Genomic DNA, 15,123 nt, shown 5'->3' on the forward strand with positions numbered 1-15,123 from the left:
ATTCACATTTCTACATTGCCTCGGGTCTGGGTGTTTGTGGTACCTTCGTTGTATCTGAATTCCATAACACAAGTTCTTTAGCAACTTACTTTGGTTCAGGACAATGTATGTGATGTTGTCCGCATTTATTATTTAATTGGTACTAAGATTAAATGAAATGCTAATGGTGCTCTTTTCACTACAAAATACAAATTCTGGTGCCCCAGTAATACTCCTCCCAAACGATTTTCCCAGTTTTATTGGTAGTTTATAAGCATATTTAGTAGGTAGGTATATTCTTTATATAACCCTAAGTGATAAGAGTTGACAACCCCTAACTGTTTTTAATCGTATAATAATATTCTCTTTTGGTTACAAAAACAAATGACTAATAATAATTTAAGTAAATGGCAGAACAAAGTCAGCTTGTTTTTTATTAGTATCAAAACGAAGCAATTTAGCTATTAGTTTAATTAATATCTATTACGTATCTAAACTGCGTTGTTGATCTGAAGTTTGGGTCTAAACGCCTCCAATTAGTAAAACGACCCCTCCGCGATGAAATGCGTGCAGCGACTTCTTAATCGCCTTTCGTTGTTTAAATATTTATACAAGCTATTTATAGAATTAACGAAGGAAGATATGATATTATTTGAGGTTTAGGCGGTGAGAAGAACTAATGACAAAAATGTTGTCATTCCAATGATAGGTTTTTTTAGAATCGAAGATAGCTATTTTCAAGATTTTTCTTCTGTAACTGGTTTTTTGATTATTACACAAACCCTTTCTTTTTATTTCCCTTTGGACTCTCTTTGAACAGAATCACATATCCATAAAAGTTCATTTTTCTAATGTTATCAATTTATTGAAAGGTTTCAAACGATATATTTTTATTTCAACCTCATGAGTCGTAAAAATAATCTTATGACGGGCGACGCTCACAAAACCGAGCGCGAAAAACCCAATTTCATAAATTACCTACCGTTCTGTTTTTGTCAAGCAGCCTTCACTTAGTGATTGCGTGACAAGGGAAGCTAGCTAATCAGTGAAATGTCACTCAAAGCTCATACGTACACCGTACGTGTATTTCTGCTTCTATTTATACACAGTATCACAGTTCACACGTATAGCAATAAACACGATTAACAGTCAATATTCCCATCGAGCTGACATTTTTGTTTCGTATAAAATGCTGAAACATCTCTAAGAAACTTTTATCTTGTGACAATTGGACTTCTTACTTGAGATATATCACGCCCGGGTATTATTACGTTTTATCGCTAAGTCTGAAACTTAGTTTAACATCGTGCATTCTATGCGGAAACTGGTTTTTGTCAGAAGTTTTCTTTTTTTATCTCACTCACTTATATGGGATTCTTTTGTTAAGTCGTTAAACTTTGTGCGAGGTTTGTTATTTGTTGTTTTTTCGTTTCAGAAACTACTATGACTATAAAAACCATATCTTAGGGTGTCGTTCCCAAATAGCAAAAAAGGACATAGTATTAACTAAGGCCCCGCTGTCTGCCCATCCGTCTGTTACCAGACTGTATGTCGGGAACCGTGATAGCTAGATAGTTGAAATATTCATAGACGATGTACTTCTATTGTCGCACTAACAACAGGCAATAGAAGTTGTTTATTTTATTCTGCTAGTAGATAATATTAAATGATACAGCTACGTACGTTTTAGTCCCTGTAAAAAAATATCATCGGTGACAAACAAAACAGTATACCCTGATATGCTAAGTAATGTTTTGTGTACATAAATGTAAATTTCATCCAAACCTCATGCATCTCGCGGCTTGTTTGTTACTCGATACGCTTGATGCTAATGACGGAATGTATTACGGGACTATGCGTTCCCGTATATTAAATTATGAATCAGCTCTTATCGAATATTTGGAACTGTAGCGAGATGTGTGCCGAGAATAAGTTAACTGACTAGACTGATAACATTAACATGATATCGTATTCAGACTTTTTCGATAAAAATAAAAGAGACACACTCATTTATTTATGACTTTATCAAGAAATAACTTGATGCCATTGTCTCTTTAACATCTAATTTATATCCCACGCGACGATACCCGATATCTAAACATTTGTCAATAGCAAAGACACCGTTATTTTTACAAAACAAGGCGTCCTAAGCACACAAACTGTAAGTATTACAAAAGACGCTCGCTCCCACACGAAAAAAGGATTTATTTCAATCTGATATTGAGTTCGCTATAAGTCTATATTCAATCATTCTAAAGCCATGTTCTCAACTTTTATACTTCGTAACATATTGCTTTCATTTCGATATAAGAATTTAAAGAAAATTGCTGAATGAATCGGTCGCTTATCTGATTTATGTAGAGCATGCTCTCGCTACATTCTATGATGTGTGAACAATTTTATTTAAGTAAAACAGAATTTTCTTACATTTTAGTGAATTCTTAAACAAAAAAGGATATCTTAGCGCACAGGGTATTGGGGTTTTCATTGAGGTATGTTCACAATGTCAAAGCTTTTGCTACTACCTAAATAAATAATTTTAAAGTTAAATTATTAGCTCTCGTATTCACTACAAGCCTTCATCATTGGCCTAGCCTTTTCCCAACTATGTTGGGGTCGGCTACCAGTCCAACCGGTTTCAGTTAAGTACCAGCGTTTTACAAGGAGCGACTGCCTATCTGACCTCCTCAACCCAGTTGCCCGGGCAACACGATAACCCTTGGTTAGACTGGCTGTCAGACTTTTTCAAGCTTCTGACTACCTGTAACGACTGTCAAAGATGTAGGAATAACAGCCGGGACCCACAATTTAACGTGCCTTCCGAAACACGGATGAACTCGTTATGACAAAGATGGTCACCCATCTACGGACCAACCGCGTCAAGCATAGCTTAACTTGTGATCGAATCACTTACGCGGTTATAGCTTAGCCACGAGCTCCTCCTTACGCGGTTATAGCTTAGCCACGAGCTCCTCTTTCACATTCACTACAAGCCTTATTGTTCATAATTCAAAAGTATTCGTTTATTTTAACATAACTGTCATAGCTGTGTGTTTTAAAGTTGTGCCTGGAGTGCATTTCTTCGTATCACAAAATGGATCTTCAGGTATAATAGCGGTTATATTTTAGACAACTCTAGGGTAAATGGGGTTGGAACTCACCCAATAAAAGGCATTAGTTTCGAAACCAGTTATATTGATACTTAATATTGTAAAAGACGTCGAAAACTCGAAGATTTTTATAATGCGTTTTCTGAAGAAATAGGTATTGTTATTTTAAGCTGTTCCAAGAACAAGTAAGTGCTTAAAGTCTAGACTTGTTATGTTTTCAATGATAGTTGAAGTATTTATTCTATCATAAATAAGAAACTTCTTACTATATATATGTATATTACTGATGAGAAAATATCTTAAAATACTGAATATTACGTTAATACTTACTTTGCAAAATCACCACGTTTGCTCATTTTGCTTTCCAATTTGAAATATCTACAGATCTCCACACTATGTTTAGTTTCGACGTTAATCAGTAATTTTAGTAAGGTGAATTTATTAATAGCTGTGCCTTGTGATATCTCTCGTAAATTAAGAGCGGTCAATGTTTAAATTTAGCCTGTACTAGATGTAGTAAGCTTACGAGTACATTCACACTTACAAGCTTCTGCTTTTATAACTTTAGAATGAAGAATGATTTTAGCTCACATTTGACTAAACATTAAGCCCACAATAATTGAAATTGAAGAACAAATAATGTAACTAACTTTATCTCTTATACTAATACCAATAGGTCGGAGTATCTTGTTCCAAGGTCATATATGACGAAGACGTGACATTTCGCCGTCGAGCATCTTTGTGTGCGCACAATCCATGCCCTATCACGTGCTCCGGTTTGGACACCGTCCAAATGTTAAGATAAAGCCTTCTTTAGCAATGTATACGTATATTTCGACACGAGTATTTCAGCCGACTAACAAACCGGACGTACTTAAGCTGTGCATACACAATTGAGGTTTACGTAATTGTGTTGAGTTTTAATAGGAGAGTTTGTTAACATAGTTTGATTACTTTATAGATGTAGCACTAGCATATTTTGGCACCTTCTGCAACCTATGTCAAGACATGAAAATGTTGTATATCCATACTTTTTTATAAAGGGCTAAAGATCTCTATTAAATCTTTTCCACCAACATAAAGTTACGGTATTTGCGAGTGCCACAGGCTATGTATTGAAGTCACAGTTCACTTATAATAAACAAAGTATTCAGCTCTACAATTTAACAATTTTGATCAGTTAATTTAAAAAAATAGTACTACACAATCTTGTTCAGTATTATTGAACTGATACTTATTTAAATAAATGTTTTTTAAAGAAGCGAACGATTACTTCTTGATGCATTGATAGTACGCGGGCATTCCATCCTTTGAAAGAGAGATAGATCTTGGTTCACGTTACAATTTAATTTCAAATAACTTCTTTTATATTGAGTTATATTGTGTTTTCAATCCAAATATTTAAGAAGTTACTTTACTTTTGATCATTAATAAGTTATTGCTAACACTTACCTGTGTTTAAAAAGTACTTTTTTAATCGTATTACATAAATTAGAAAAATCTCTTGCCCCACAACGCAACGCTACGCTGTCTAGTTTTAAAGTCAAATTATATTTAATTAGTAGTGCCTTGCTCTTTTCCATTTTCAGAAAATGCAGGATAAGCGGCTGCCTTGCTTTAAAAGAAACGTGAATAGGGCTATAAAATGTTCATTCTCACCTTTTCTGTATAGAACCCTAAAATCTTTAAGACATCTCTTTTTATGGACTCTACGCAAGTATATCCCTTTTATTACTCCTGTAGAGGAATAGGATTTATTTTACACATTTTAAAGAAATACCTTGATAGAAAAAGGCCTGTCGTGATAATTATAACTTCTTTTTTCTGGTTCATTTTTGTTTTTGATGATAATATTCTCAGCTGAGATTAAGTCTGGTTACCAAATGTCGTAAAACTTTATTTGCTGTCATCAGCGTAACATAAATTTTACTTAAATTAGGAGTAATAAACGATGCATTCCATCAAGTTTAAATAAAGGACAGTCATATAAAGTATGACATTGATGTCGATGTTCTAATAAAAACGAGAGGATTTTGGTATGACCTTGTCTTTTAGAATATATTGTGTATTATTTCAAGTTACCTACGACTAAAGTCAACAGACAAGTGACCTTTAAATCGAATCGAGAATATGTCTACATTATTAATTATAGTTATAAATTGTGTTACTGTTACATAAAGCTAAAAATATATACTGTTGAAAATACACAAAGGTAGTTGTTGCTAGGTTGTCTTGTGTATTTTTTTAAATAGATTTGCTGCAAATCAAAATCAGATCATCTTCTCATGTGGTTTAGAAAAAAACATATGCTATCTATCCTTGCCACACAGTTTTTAATATTAATAAGCGACTTAAATGGGCCGATGTTAAAAAGATGATCTACAAGGTTTAAAATTTGCTACACAAAAATGAGCTCTAACATATTTACAAAAGTGTTTTTAATACAGTGTGTTTTAATATTTTGTCCTGGCAACAGCACGTATGGGCCTTGAAGCTGACAGCCCAATCCACTGAGACGATATTCAAGCCCACGCTCTCGGGATTCGTTAAGCGAGCCCGCGCTAAGTGCTTAAACAAACTCAAGTTATTACGATTTTGTAGAATGGACGGAGCAAATGGTTGGTGAAATTAAATTCGTTTTTTGAATGCAATGCTCACAAACATTGCGGCTTCATTGGAGAAGTAGAAATAGCTATTTCTCTCTACTAGCTAATGACAGTAACACAGTATTAGTGTGCCCGTGCGACTACTGGGAACTATTCGTTATTAAACTTAATGCACCATATTGTTTATGCAGTAAGTACTCTCGATTCACATTTGATTCAATTACGAGTACTTATAGAGTCGGAGGAATATACAGGTAATAAAATGTTTGAAGTTTAAAATCACACAATTTATCAGTGACATGTATTAAAGCATAAAATACACATTTAATCAACAAGTTCAGACTTAAACATGCATATATCTGTAGTGGCGTTTAAAAACGGTTTGAAAATGTCCTCGAACTCCTGCCACGAACAGACTCCTCCATTGCACAACTCTAATAATGGTTTCTCGTTCAAATAAAATGCTATGTTAAAGTCAAGAGTATTTCCTGGATCAGTCGTACATCTGAAAAAAGAATTTAAAGATTACATAAACTCGCATATTTTACAGTATTCTGTATTCTGGCACCTTGCAAACGTTTGGACATTATGGTATAAAAGGACGTATAACACATATTTACTAAATCTTACCTATTTAAAACAGCTATAAAGTTGCCAGCGAACGAAGTTAGAAACGTCGACCTCCATTTTCTATTCCAATCTCGATGCGCCCCGGTGAGCGGATTTGTGTCCTTATACAGATTAAGCACGACTAGTATCATATCCAACAGCGTCGCATGCGTGAAATATGATACTATCCTTTTCCCAGTACCGTTCCTGGCTTCAAGGAAATTTCGATACAAATCTGCTAAAGAAATCTGACCCAATTCTTTCGCGTACTTTGACGCCCCATAGCTGTTTCTGTAATAGTGATTTAAATCTCCAAGGTACTCGAATACTTCGAGATCTGCTGTAGAGAATATACTACACCAAGGGCTTGGCTTGTCTCGAATGCCGTCAAACTGATAACGACATAAATCGTATAATGCAGTTATTTGGTTGTCAGTTAACGTAAAGTTTAAACCAATTCTCTGTTCAACTCTATTTTTCATCTGGAAAATGATAAAAGGTTTTAAATAACGTAGGTAAATTCATACGGAGTTCGCTGTAAAACGAAAGCCTATTAAAAATATATCAACTTACATCAATAAAATCTTTGGAATTTAAATACTCAAGCACTTCATGGTAAGTGCTTTGGTTTTGTACAACTTCTGATTTGTACGCCCCACACGTCGCATGTGGCTGGAATAAATAAATAAACATCAGAAAGCAACATATTGATAGTAGCTCTAAAAAGTAAATACGTTATTGTCCTACTTACAGCCACGATGCTATAGTCATCATCGCCGTCTGTTATATTCAGTTTGTCGTAATTAAGGCCTTCAATGAAAGCTCTAGCACTATCATACATGCGACGCCCGTACGCCGGTCGGAAAAGGTAGTTTTCAGCTTGCAGTCCGTTTAATAGCTCCGGTAAAGCCTCTTTGAGTCTACTTCCTAGACGTAAGAGTTCTTGATAACCTTCGCTTACAATTTGGATTGGTTCGCCGAGAAAACTTTTATCTATCTTCGAGTTTCTCAAATTATCTATATCTTGGGCGCAGAGCGAACTGTTCCCGATTTCAAAACTTGATATGATATTATCTTTATACTGGAGAATGTCTTCTATATGTCGTGCGTACTTTACTCCTGGATTTCGTTTTCCATGCCTCGTTATAATCCATACACTAAGTGGGTCACATCCTAAATAGTCAATGTTTTTGTTTGCATTAATTCTTATCTCCAAAATTAAACAAAGCATGTCAGTGTTGTAATTAGTGATATGATAATGAGATGCGTAAGCCAATGACCATTCATTAAAAACAAAATAGTGGGATTTCCAATAATATTTACATGACATTATTTTTATGTATTGAAATATGTAATTAAATTAGATAATTAGGTTTTTATAACTATAAAAGATGTTAATTTTCTACTACACATACTAAATAATTATGATTTGTGTGGCTTAATTTGATAGCAAGGTGTCAATTTGATATTTTTAGCATTAAATAAATTTTAAATGGTAAATTTAGACTAAAACAATAAAGATTCGGTTTAGTTATTGTATCATTAACCTAATAAAATATGTACAAAGGAATAAAAAAAATATCAAACCTTTTTGTTTCACAAATGTATCTCTTATGTCACCTCTCACAAACTCATAGGGGGTTTTACTTGAAAAATATTTGTATTTGCAGTCAGCATTCCAATAACAACCAACACACACAACACTTTTTACAAATAAACAAGTTAATAATATAATAATATTAGGCAGCATATTATTAAAACATTTTTACACTTAGTAACTGTTGAACAAAAACACTTCGTGCGTCGTGCAGCTTTGACGCTTGGTACCAAAATAAATAAGCATTTTTTACGTAATACTTAACGTATTATAAGATAGGGATTCTCATTCAAAATTTGCCTGTGTTATTTTGTAGTTAATTTTTAAATAGGTAATTTATATTCACTATTTTTTTTTCGATGGGTAAAAAAAATGTTACAAATAAAATTGATGTACGAAGATTTTATTCATCAACTATCGTCCATTTATATTCACAGAAATCCGTGTTAAAGTGTAAAAACGGTTTAAAAATATTTTCGAACTCTTGCCAAGAACATACTCCTTGATTGCATAATTCTTTTAAGGGCTCCTCGTTCCAGTAAAATGCAACGTTATGGTATTCATTTTGAGTCCCGTTTTGACATCTAAAATAAAAATAAAATATTGTCAAAAAAGTAAATTTGAAAGTCTAAAAAAAAGGTTTCATTAGTAAAATGATGCACGCAATGCATACGTCATTTTAAAGCGTATAAAAAAAACTATGTTAACGAACCTATTTAAAACGGCAACCATATTCGCACCAAAGGTAGATAAAAACGTTGTTCTCCATTTTCTTTTCATATCTCTTTGCGCCCCTAAAAGTGGTTTTGCATCCTTACGGACATTAAGTGCAACCAGAATCATATCCAACATTGTGGCATGAGTGAAGTAGGAAATAATCTTTTTCCCTTCATTATTTTTAGCAAGTTCAAAATGTTTATACGTATCGGCTAGAGTAATCTTCCCAAATATACTACTATAGTCTGGTACACCATAGCCATTTCGGTAATAGTGTTCTAAATCGCCGATATATTCTTGCACCTTCAGATCTTCAATGGAAAACACGGCACACCAAGGGTTAGGTTTGTTTCCTATCCCATCCCAAGAATAACGGCACACGTCATAAATTGCTATTACTTCTTTGAACGACAAAGATATGTTAAGGCCCAGTTTCTTCTCCACCCTTTCCTTCATCTAAAAATAAAACGATATGGTCAGTAGCATAAAAGTTTAAGTATATGGTAAATTAGTTTTATTTTGATTTCTTACATCAATTGCATCGGGTGTTTTCAAATACTCTTCCACTTCCCGGTAAATGGAGGGATTATGAAAGTACTCGGTTTGAAATTTTCCACAGGATGCGTAGGGCTAAAAGAGGAATATAAATTAATAAAAGTCCGTTGTTATATTGAAAATTGCCTTCGTCATTGTGAGTATGGTTTTATTTACTTACAGCGGCAATACTGTAGTTATTTTCAGCTTCTTTTATTTCCAAGTTCTTGTTTGCCAAACCGTCCACGAATGACTTTGCACTTACGTGCAACCGAGCACCAAATCCCGGGAGGAATAGGGTATCTTCATTTTGTAGACCATTTAATAGATCTGGTAAAGCCTCTTTCATTCGTTCGGCAAGACGAAAAAGCTCTAAATATCCCTCATTTGTTATTTCATTAGGCTTTTCTAACATATCTTGATTTGTCTCCCATTTATTTAAATTTTCCACATCTTGAGCGCATAGTAAACTATTTCCCTCTTCGAAACTGTTTATAATGCTATCTTTAAGGTTCAAAATGTCTTTGATATTTTTTGCGAACTTTTCTCCTGGATTTCTTTTCCCGTGCCGTATCGTCGCCCAAATACTGATTGGCTCGCATCCTTACAAAAAAGTACAGATTTTGGTTTTTAAACTGTAAAATCTGAATTATAATGTTGCTTATTTTTACTCTAAATATTTATTGTTCTAATATTTAAATAAAAAAATTCCCTGTTTTACTTTGCATAGAACGTCTAAACTTACCTTCCTCTTTTACGATTGAATCTCTTATGTCACCTCGAACATTTTCATAGGGAGTTTTACTTGAGAAATATTTATATTTACACTCAGTGTTATAGTAACAATCTAATGATAAGACATTAATTAGTTGTATACTAATTAACACGGCTAATATTAGGAACTTCATTGATTAACAAAAGAATACAATTTTCAGAGCAGAAGGCGGTAACACTGACTTATTTATAAGTAGATACTACCCATAGTTTAATATAAAATAAATAATATATTAATTTATGTATTTGACTTGTTTGGTAGCATATTTAATCACTTTTTTATTAATTATATTGATTTAATCAAATTCAACCAAGGACGGCAGCCTTTGTCAAAGTCCTGTTTGACAAATGTTAGTTTTTTTCCTACTACAATATGAAGTGGTGTTTTGCTATCCGATCGAGTGTCACTCCAATAGTTATCTATATGACGCAGCAAAACGGATAACATTCTATTTTTACCAGGAAGTATCACAATATCTAACCATTTGACAAAAATCCGGTAAAATGTAACCCTTGTCGACCTATTTATTACATTTGTTTCTCTTCCAATCGAAATCTTTAAACAAGATTAATATGAATATTCCATAATTATTATACATTAAGTACTTTAAAGTACTAGCACAGTTAAAGACGGTTAGATTTACAAGACCTAAACTGATTTGTCTCGGTTATTCAATCAGTTAAAGACGACCTAAAATTGCTTAACTTTTAAATGTAACTTAGGTTAGTTAAAGATCCCACTTTGGTTTACTGAATTCAGAAAGTTTCCAAAGTAGTTTCTCTATCGCGACGGAGTTTAATCAATGCGCTAACCTTGGAACATTTGACATTTATTTACTAAGATCGCTTCTATATCTACCTTATATGTCTGTCCGCATGAACCGCGATAGCTAAGCAGTTGAATTCTTTACAGATGATGTATTTCTGTTGCCACTGCAACGGCGCGGCGCGGAAATGTAAAAATCAAAATAAAGCAAAGCTGGATGCGGTCATGCGGTATGATGGATTTTTTTGGAAATTTCTTAATGTAATCTCATTTTTACGAAAGCCTGAGTATTGCTCAAAGTGTTCTGTTGCGCCGAACAAATTATATTATTTTAACTATCGATAATCAAACAAAATACACGTCAGACTACATATTTTTAGATAAAGTAAATATACATAATTGACTTGATATGTCATTAATTTATAAACAGTCTAAACTTTAAGGTCATGACACCAAACCGTGTCAAGAGTTTGTTTTGTCAATCATAAATTCCGGAAAACCTCATGGTTTCTGTTTTGGTTAAAATTAAAACAAGCGGAAACATCTTCGTTATTTATAGATCAATATATTTTTTTAACAATTTTTAATTTCCATAATACATTATTCATTCTTCTTATAACTACGTGCTAAGCTGAGGGAATAATTTACTCTCGATTATTTAGTGGGACCATTCGGTTCACAAAAGTCTATAGTTGTCTCCAAAAACGGTGAGAGCTTGCCTTCGAATTCTTCCCAGGAACACACACCCTCCTTGCATATTGAGCGAATTGGTTCTTCGTTCGAATAGAATACAACGTTATAATCGTCGTTGTTACACCTGCAGAATATAAAGTTATCAAAATGTGATAAATTAAAAAATTGTCTCCCTATACCTTTCCAAATCTTCTATCTTTTTTTTAAAGGGTTTTAAGTTTTTATCCTGTCTAATATCTTGCGTTTAATAAAATTCTTTAAAATGCTTATCCAATAAATGTGTGCATACATTTTCAAGATATAAATTGAATTTATTACATAAGACGCGCCATGGTGTCGATCCTTATTAGATCATAACGATGAATGAAATGCTAAAAGCTTTCACTTCGTACAAAAATGAATTGCTTTAGCATCTTTAACGAAATACAGAAGGTTTCCTGTATGTAATTTAGATTTGACTTTTTGACGTAGATTAATCATGTGAACTCACCTGTTTAAAACTACCATTAGATTTGTGGAAAATACTGCAAGTTTGCTACTTCTCCATTTTCGGTCAGGCTTCATACGAGCGGCCGTTAGTGGGGCATCGTCCTTAAATAGCTTTAAGGCAGTATAAACCATGTCTATCATAGTAGTATGAGTGATGTAAGTAGATATTTTCTTTCCACCTCCACTTTTTACGTTCTGGAAACTTCTTAATAAATCTGACAAAGTAATTTGTCCAAATAATTCGTTCATAGGAGTTCCATATCCGCTCCTGTAGTAATGCCTCAAATCTGAAATGTACTCCATAGCTTTCAAATCTCCGGTTGTGAACAGCGCACACCAAGGACTGAATTTGGTATCGATACCCGATGAAAAGTAACGACACAAGTCGTACAGAGCTGTTATATTGGTATCAGTTAAAGGGTAATCGATTCCGAGACGTCTTTGAATCCTGTCCTTTGCCTGAAATGTATAAACCATTGCAACTATGTTTCTCAACTCTGCAAGTACACTTCTATCTCAAACGGTTTAAGTTTATTGTGAAAAGATATTAGCAGTCCATGTTAAGGGAATGATGAACGATAGTTTTGCTTTTGAAATAAAAACTGAATTTTATTAGTCAGAGGAACTTACAGCCAGATAGTCTGATGAGCTCATGAATTTGACTGATTCTGCATACGTTTCTGGATTGTTCTTCACCTCATCAAGATACCTTGGGCAAGCATCGTAGGGCTGAAATTTTCAAACAAATGCTAATTAAATCAACAACATAATATTTAAATTGTGGCCTAGATGTGCCAGACCGCTCGAACAGGGATAAGTTCATGGTAAAAATACTCACAGATAAAATGTCAAAATCAGTTCTATGCGGTTCGATTTTCAATTGCTTTTTACTCAGACCTTCGACAAAGCCCTTAGCACTATCTAATATCCACATGCCATGCGCGTGTCGGAATACATAATCATTTGGTTCAAGATTCGACAGTAATTTTGGAAAAGCTTGCTTGAATCTTTGGCCGATGCCTAAGGCCTCCTGATAACCTTCATCGGTAAGTTGAAAGGGTTTATCCAACGTTTTCTTATCGTCCATCCAGTTACGTAAATTTTCAACATCTTGAGCACAGAGTGAACTATTGCCTTTCTCGTAGCTAGAGGCAACGTAATCTCTAATGGCGACCGCATCCTTCATTTGTTTCACAAATAGTATACCAGGATTTCTTTTCCCATGTCTTAGTAGTCCCCAAATACTGACAGCTTCACAACCTAGATAGAAGAAAAATAATATCTAAGTACTATAATTGGGCATTGTATGAAAATATTACAATATGCATCAATGATTGTTAGAATATGAAATTGTTATCATTTTCTTGCGTGTTTGTTTATTCATGTGATTAGATCATTGCTAATAGTGTTACATTTTTGTTTTTAATACTGTTTGTAAACAAACTTCTACAGCTGTTACTGTGTAATGTGTGTATAATATTTGGTTTCTGATTAAGAGTCTTCGAAAAAGAGACGTTCTCTTTCTTTAGTACAAAATAGTTAAAAGTAGTCGGTTGTTTTTCCATTTTATTGTTTCCATTTGTAGCGCTTATTATCATTGTAGAAAAACATACAAACATTTACTTTTCTTATACAGAGTTTGTTATACATTCCAATCTATTCTAATCATTTTAAATTATGCAAATTATAACATTATGTGATTGTGCATCACACGAATGGTTTGTTGGAATTCGAGGACGACCAAAAGTCAATCAGAGTGAATTCGACAAAAAGTCGTTACGATTCACCATCCGACTGGTTTTGTCGTTTAGTTATTAGACTTATGATTAAGGGGCCAAAATTACCTCCTAAAATTATATCATTAATGCGTGCGTGCAGGAGTGACAGCACACATAACACATGTATTAGTAAGGCGTACGTAGTGGTAGTTCTTCTATGCCTAGTAGCTATATGGCAATATGTGAGGAAATTGGGAGTCGGAGTTGTGCACGGATGCACCATCGGACAACTAAATAATAGGGAAAGATTATCACTTTGTTATGTGTTGTACTCGTATCAGTGAGAGACCGATAAACGGATGACGATGTGACATTTATTTAGGAGATTTCTTTATAAGTGTACTTTTATTATGAAAAACTTGAGCACTTTTAAAAATTAAACTAGTGCTTCAAATAATGATTAACCCTAAAGGAATATTGTAATTCATTGTGGATGGTTAATATTGATATTTTACAAAAAAGCAGGTATCACTCGAATTTATAATTTTTGTTTTTGAAATATTGCACCAATCTCGATAAGTTTAGAGACGTTTTTAGGTACAACAAAATTTGAGAGGTCAATGTTTTTAGATAACAGACATACTTAGATAAAAGTTGTTACAAAAACTAATAAGTCGTGAAAAACAAATATAATTTTTTCACTCACCTTTTAATTTTATAGCAGAATCCCTTATATCACCGCGTACCGCATTATACGGGGTTTTATTCGAATGATATTTGTAAGGGCAACCAGTATTCCAGTAACAAAATAACGACGACACACTTCCTAATGAACAAAGAGCTATTATAATCGGCAGAAAAAGTTTCATCTTGTCGACTTTAAATAATATTTTGTTTCATTTGTTTTCACTGGGGCACAGATGTCGACCGATGCTGCTAGACGACTAAACAAGATGATACAGATGTATATGATAATAGTGATGTTACAATACCATTGGAGACAGCTATTAGTGATGCATTCGCTAATTACGAATGACAGGTAATAGGACTGAGTCAGTGGCTTTGATGTTTATGCATTGACATCAAACGTTGGTAGTATTATTTTGATAGTTGCAATTAAATGGTGCCGGTATTATCGTTTAATTGACGAAGCGATAAAAGTTCTTCTGTTAATTTATTGAGTCCTTTTTGACCTAACGAATCTGAATAATTGGTTTTATTTCTTTCTTTTGTTTCGAATATATCAGAGTCAAGGAATAGGACAGCTATGTAACATGTTTTGAATATTAATAATAATAGGTAGCATTTAAATATAATTAATGCTTGTTTTATTTTAATGTTTTTATGTATATCTGTTAAGGACACTTAAAGTTGACAAACCGGCTACATGCATACATTTAAATACGTATGAATTTAGTGTTTTTTGAATCCATCATTTTATAAATAAGATTTAGTTTCTCAATCTTGATTTTGATATTTAAATTTTGGATCTTTTTGGTTACCGCTGTTTATCTGCCTGTTCGTCCGTCGG

At 33.6% G+C, this 15,123-nt stretch overlaps 3 protein-coding genes across 3 annotated transcripts; all 3 read right to left on the reverse strand.

The window, feature by feature from the left end:
• Positions 1-5,981: 5,981 nt before the first annotated feature.
• LOC113502601 (multiple inositol polyphosphate phosphatase 1-like) lies at positions 5,982-8,269 on the reverse strand. Its single transcript, XM_026884244.1, has 5 exons — positions 7,892-8,269; positions 7,056-7,477; positions 6,878-6,976; positions 6,326-6,786; positions 5,982-6,200 (listed from the first exon to the last, which is right to left on the reverse strand). The coding sequence occupies exons 1-5, from the start codon at positions 8,052-8,054 to the stop codon at positions 6,020-6,022; spliced, it is 1,326 nt and encodes a 441-aa protein (XP_026740045.1). The 5' UTR covers positions 8,055-8,269; the 3' UTR covers positions 5,982-6,019.
• A 14-nt stretch (positions 8,270-8,283) lies between these two features.
• On the reverse strand, positions 8,284-10,157 carry LOC113502687 (multiple inositol polyphosphate phosphatase 1-like). Its single transcript, XM_026884339.1, has 5 exons — positions 9,898-10,157; positions 9,334-9,755; positions 9,132-9,248; positions 8,614-9,074; positions 8,284-8,485 (listed from the first exon to the last, which is right to left on the reverse strand). The coding sequence occupies exons 1-5, from the start codon at positions 10,058-10,060 to the stop codon at positions 8,305-8,307; spliced, it is 1,344 nt and encodes a 447-aa protein (XP_026740140.1). The 5' UTR covers positions 10,061-10,157; the 3' UTR covers positions 8,284-8,304.
• A 1,074-nt stretch (positions 10,158-11,231) lies between these two features.
• On the reverse strand, positions 11,232-14,819 carry LOC113502600 (multiple inositol polyphosphate phosphatase 1-like). The gene is made up of 5 exons (XM_026884243.1): positions 14,299-14,819; positions 12,713-13,134; positions 12,505-12,603; positions 11,876-12,333; positions 11,232-11,509 (listed from the first exon to the last, which is right to left on the reverse strand). The coding sequence occupies exons 1-5, from the start codon at positions 14,459-14,461 to the stop codon at positions 11,347-11,349; spliced, it is 1,305 nt and encodes a 434-aa protein (XP_026740044.1). The 5' UTR covers positions 14,462-14,819; the 3' UTR covers positions 11,232-11,346.
• Between the last annotated feature and the right edge of the window lie 304 nt (positions 14,820-15,123).

The sequence above is a fragment of the Trichoplusia ni genome, chromosome 17 (assembly GCF_003590095.1).
Source record: "Trichoplusia ni isolate ovarian cell line Hi5 chromosome 17, tn1, whole genome shotgun sequence".
Taxonomy (NCBI): domain Eukaryota; kingdom Metazoa; phylum Arthropoda; class Insecta; order Lepidoptera; family Noctuidae; genus Trichoplusia; species Trichoplusia ni.

What these genes read in the sequence shown, in the direction of transcription:
- LOC113502601 (XM_026884244.1), bottom strand. Translation starts at nt 8,054, where the DNA reads ATGCTGCCTAATATTATTATATTATTAACTTGTTTATTTGTAAAAAGT. An exon ending in ATGACTATAGCATCGTGGCT is followed by an intron (nt 6,977 to 7,055) that starts GTAAGTAGGACA and finishes TATTTATTCCAG; the next exon opens with CCACATGCGACGTGTGGGGC. An exon ending in ATTCCAAAGATTTTATTGAT is followed by an intron (nt 6,787 to 6,877) that starts GTAAGTTGATAT and finishes ATCATTTTCCAG; the next exon opens with ATGAAAAATAGAGTTGAACA.
- LOC113502687 (XM_026884339.1), bottom strand. Translation starts at nt 10,060, where the DNA reads ATGAAGTTCCTAATATTAGCCGTGTTAATTAGTATACAACTAATTAAT. An exon ending in ATAACTACAGTATTGCCGCT is followed by an intron (nt 9,249 to 9,333) that starts GTAAGTAAATAA and finishes TTCCTCTTTTAG; the next exon opens with CCCTACGCATCCTGTGGAAA. An exon ending in ATGTAAGAAATCAAAATAAA is followed by an intron (nt 9,075 to 9,131) that starts ACTAATTTACCA and finishes TTTTATTTTTAG; the next exon opens with ATGAAGGAAAGGGTGGAGAA.
- LOC113502600 (XM_026884243.1), bottom strand. Translation starts at nt 14,461, where the DNA reads ATGAAACTTTTTCTGCCGATTATAATAGCTCTTTGTTCATTAGGAAGT. An exon ending in TTCTGCTATAAAATTAAAAG is followed by an intron (nt 13,135 to 14,298) that starts GTGAGTGAAAAA and finishes TCTTCTATCTAG; the next exon opens with GTTGTGAAGCTGTCAGTATT. An exon ending in GCTCATCAGACTATCTGGCT is followed by an intron (nt 12,334 to 12,504) that starts GTAAGTTCCTCT and finishes TATACATTTCAG; the next exon opens with GCAAAGGACAGGATTCAAAG.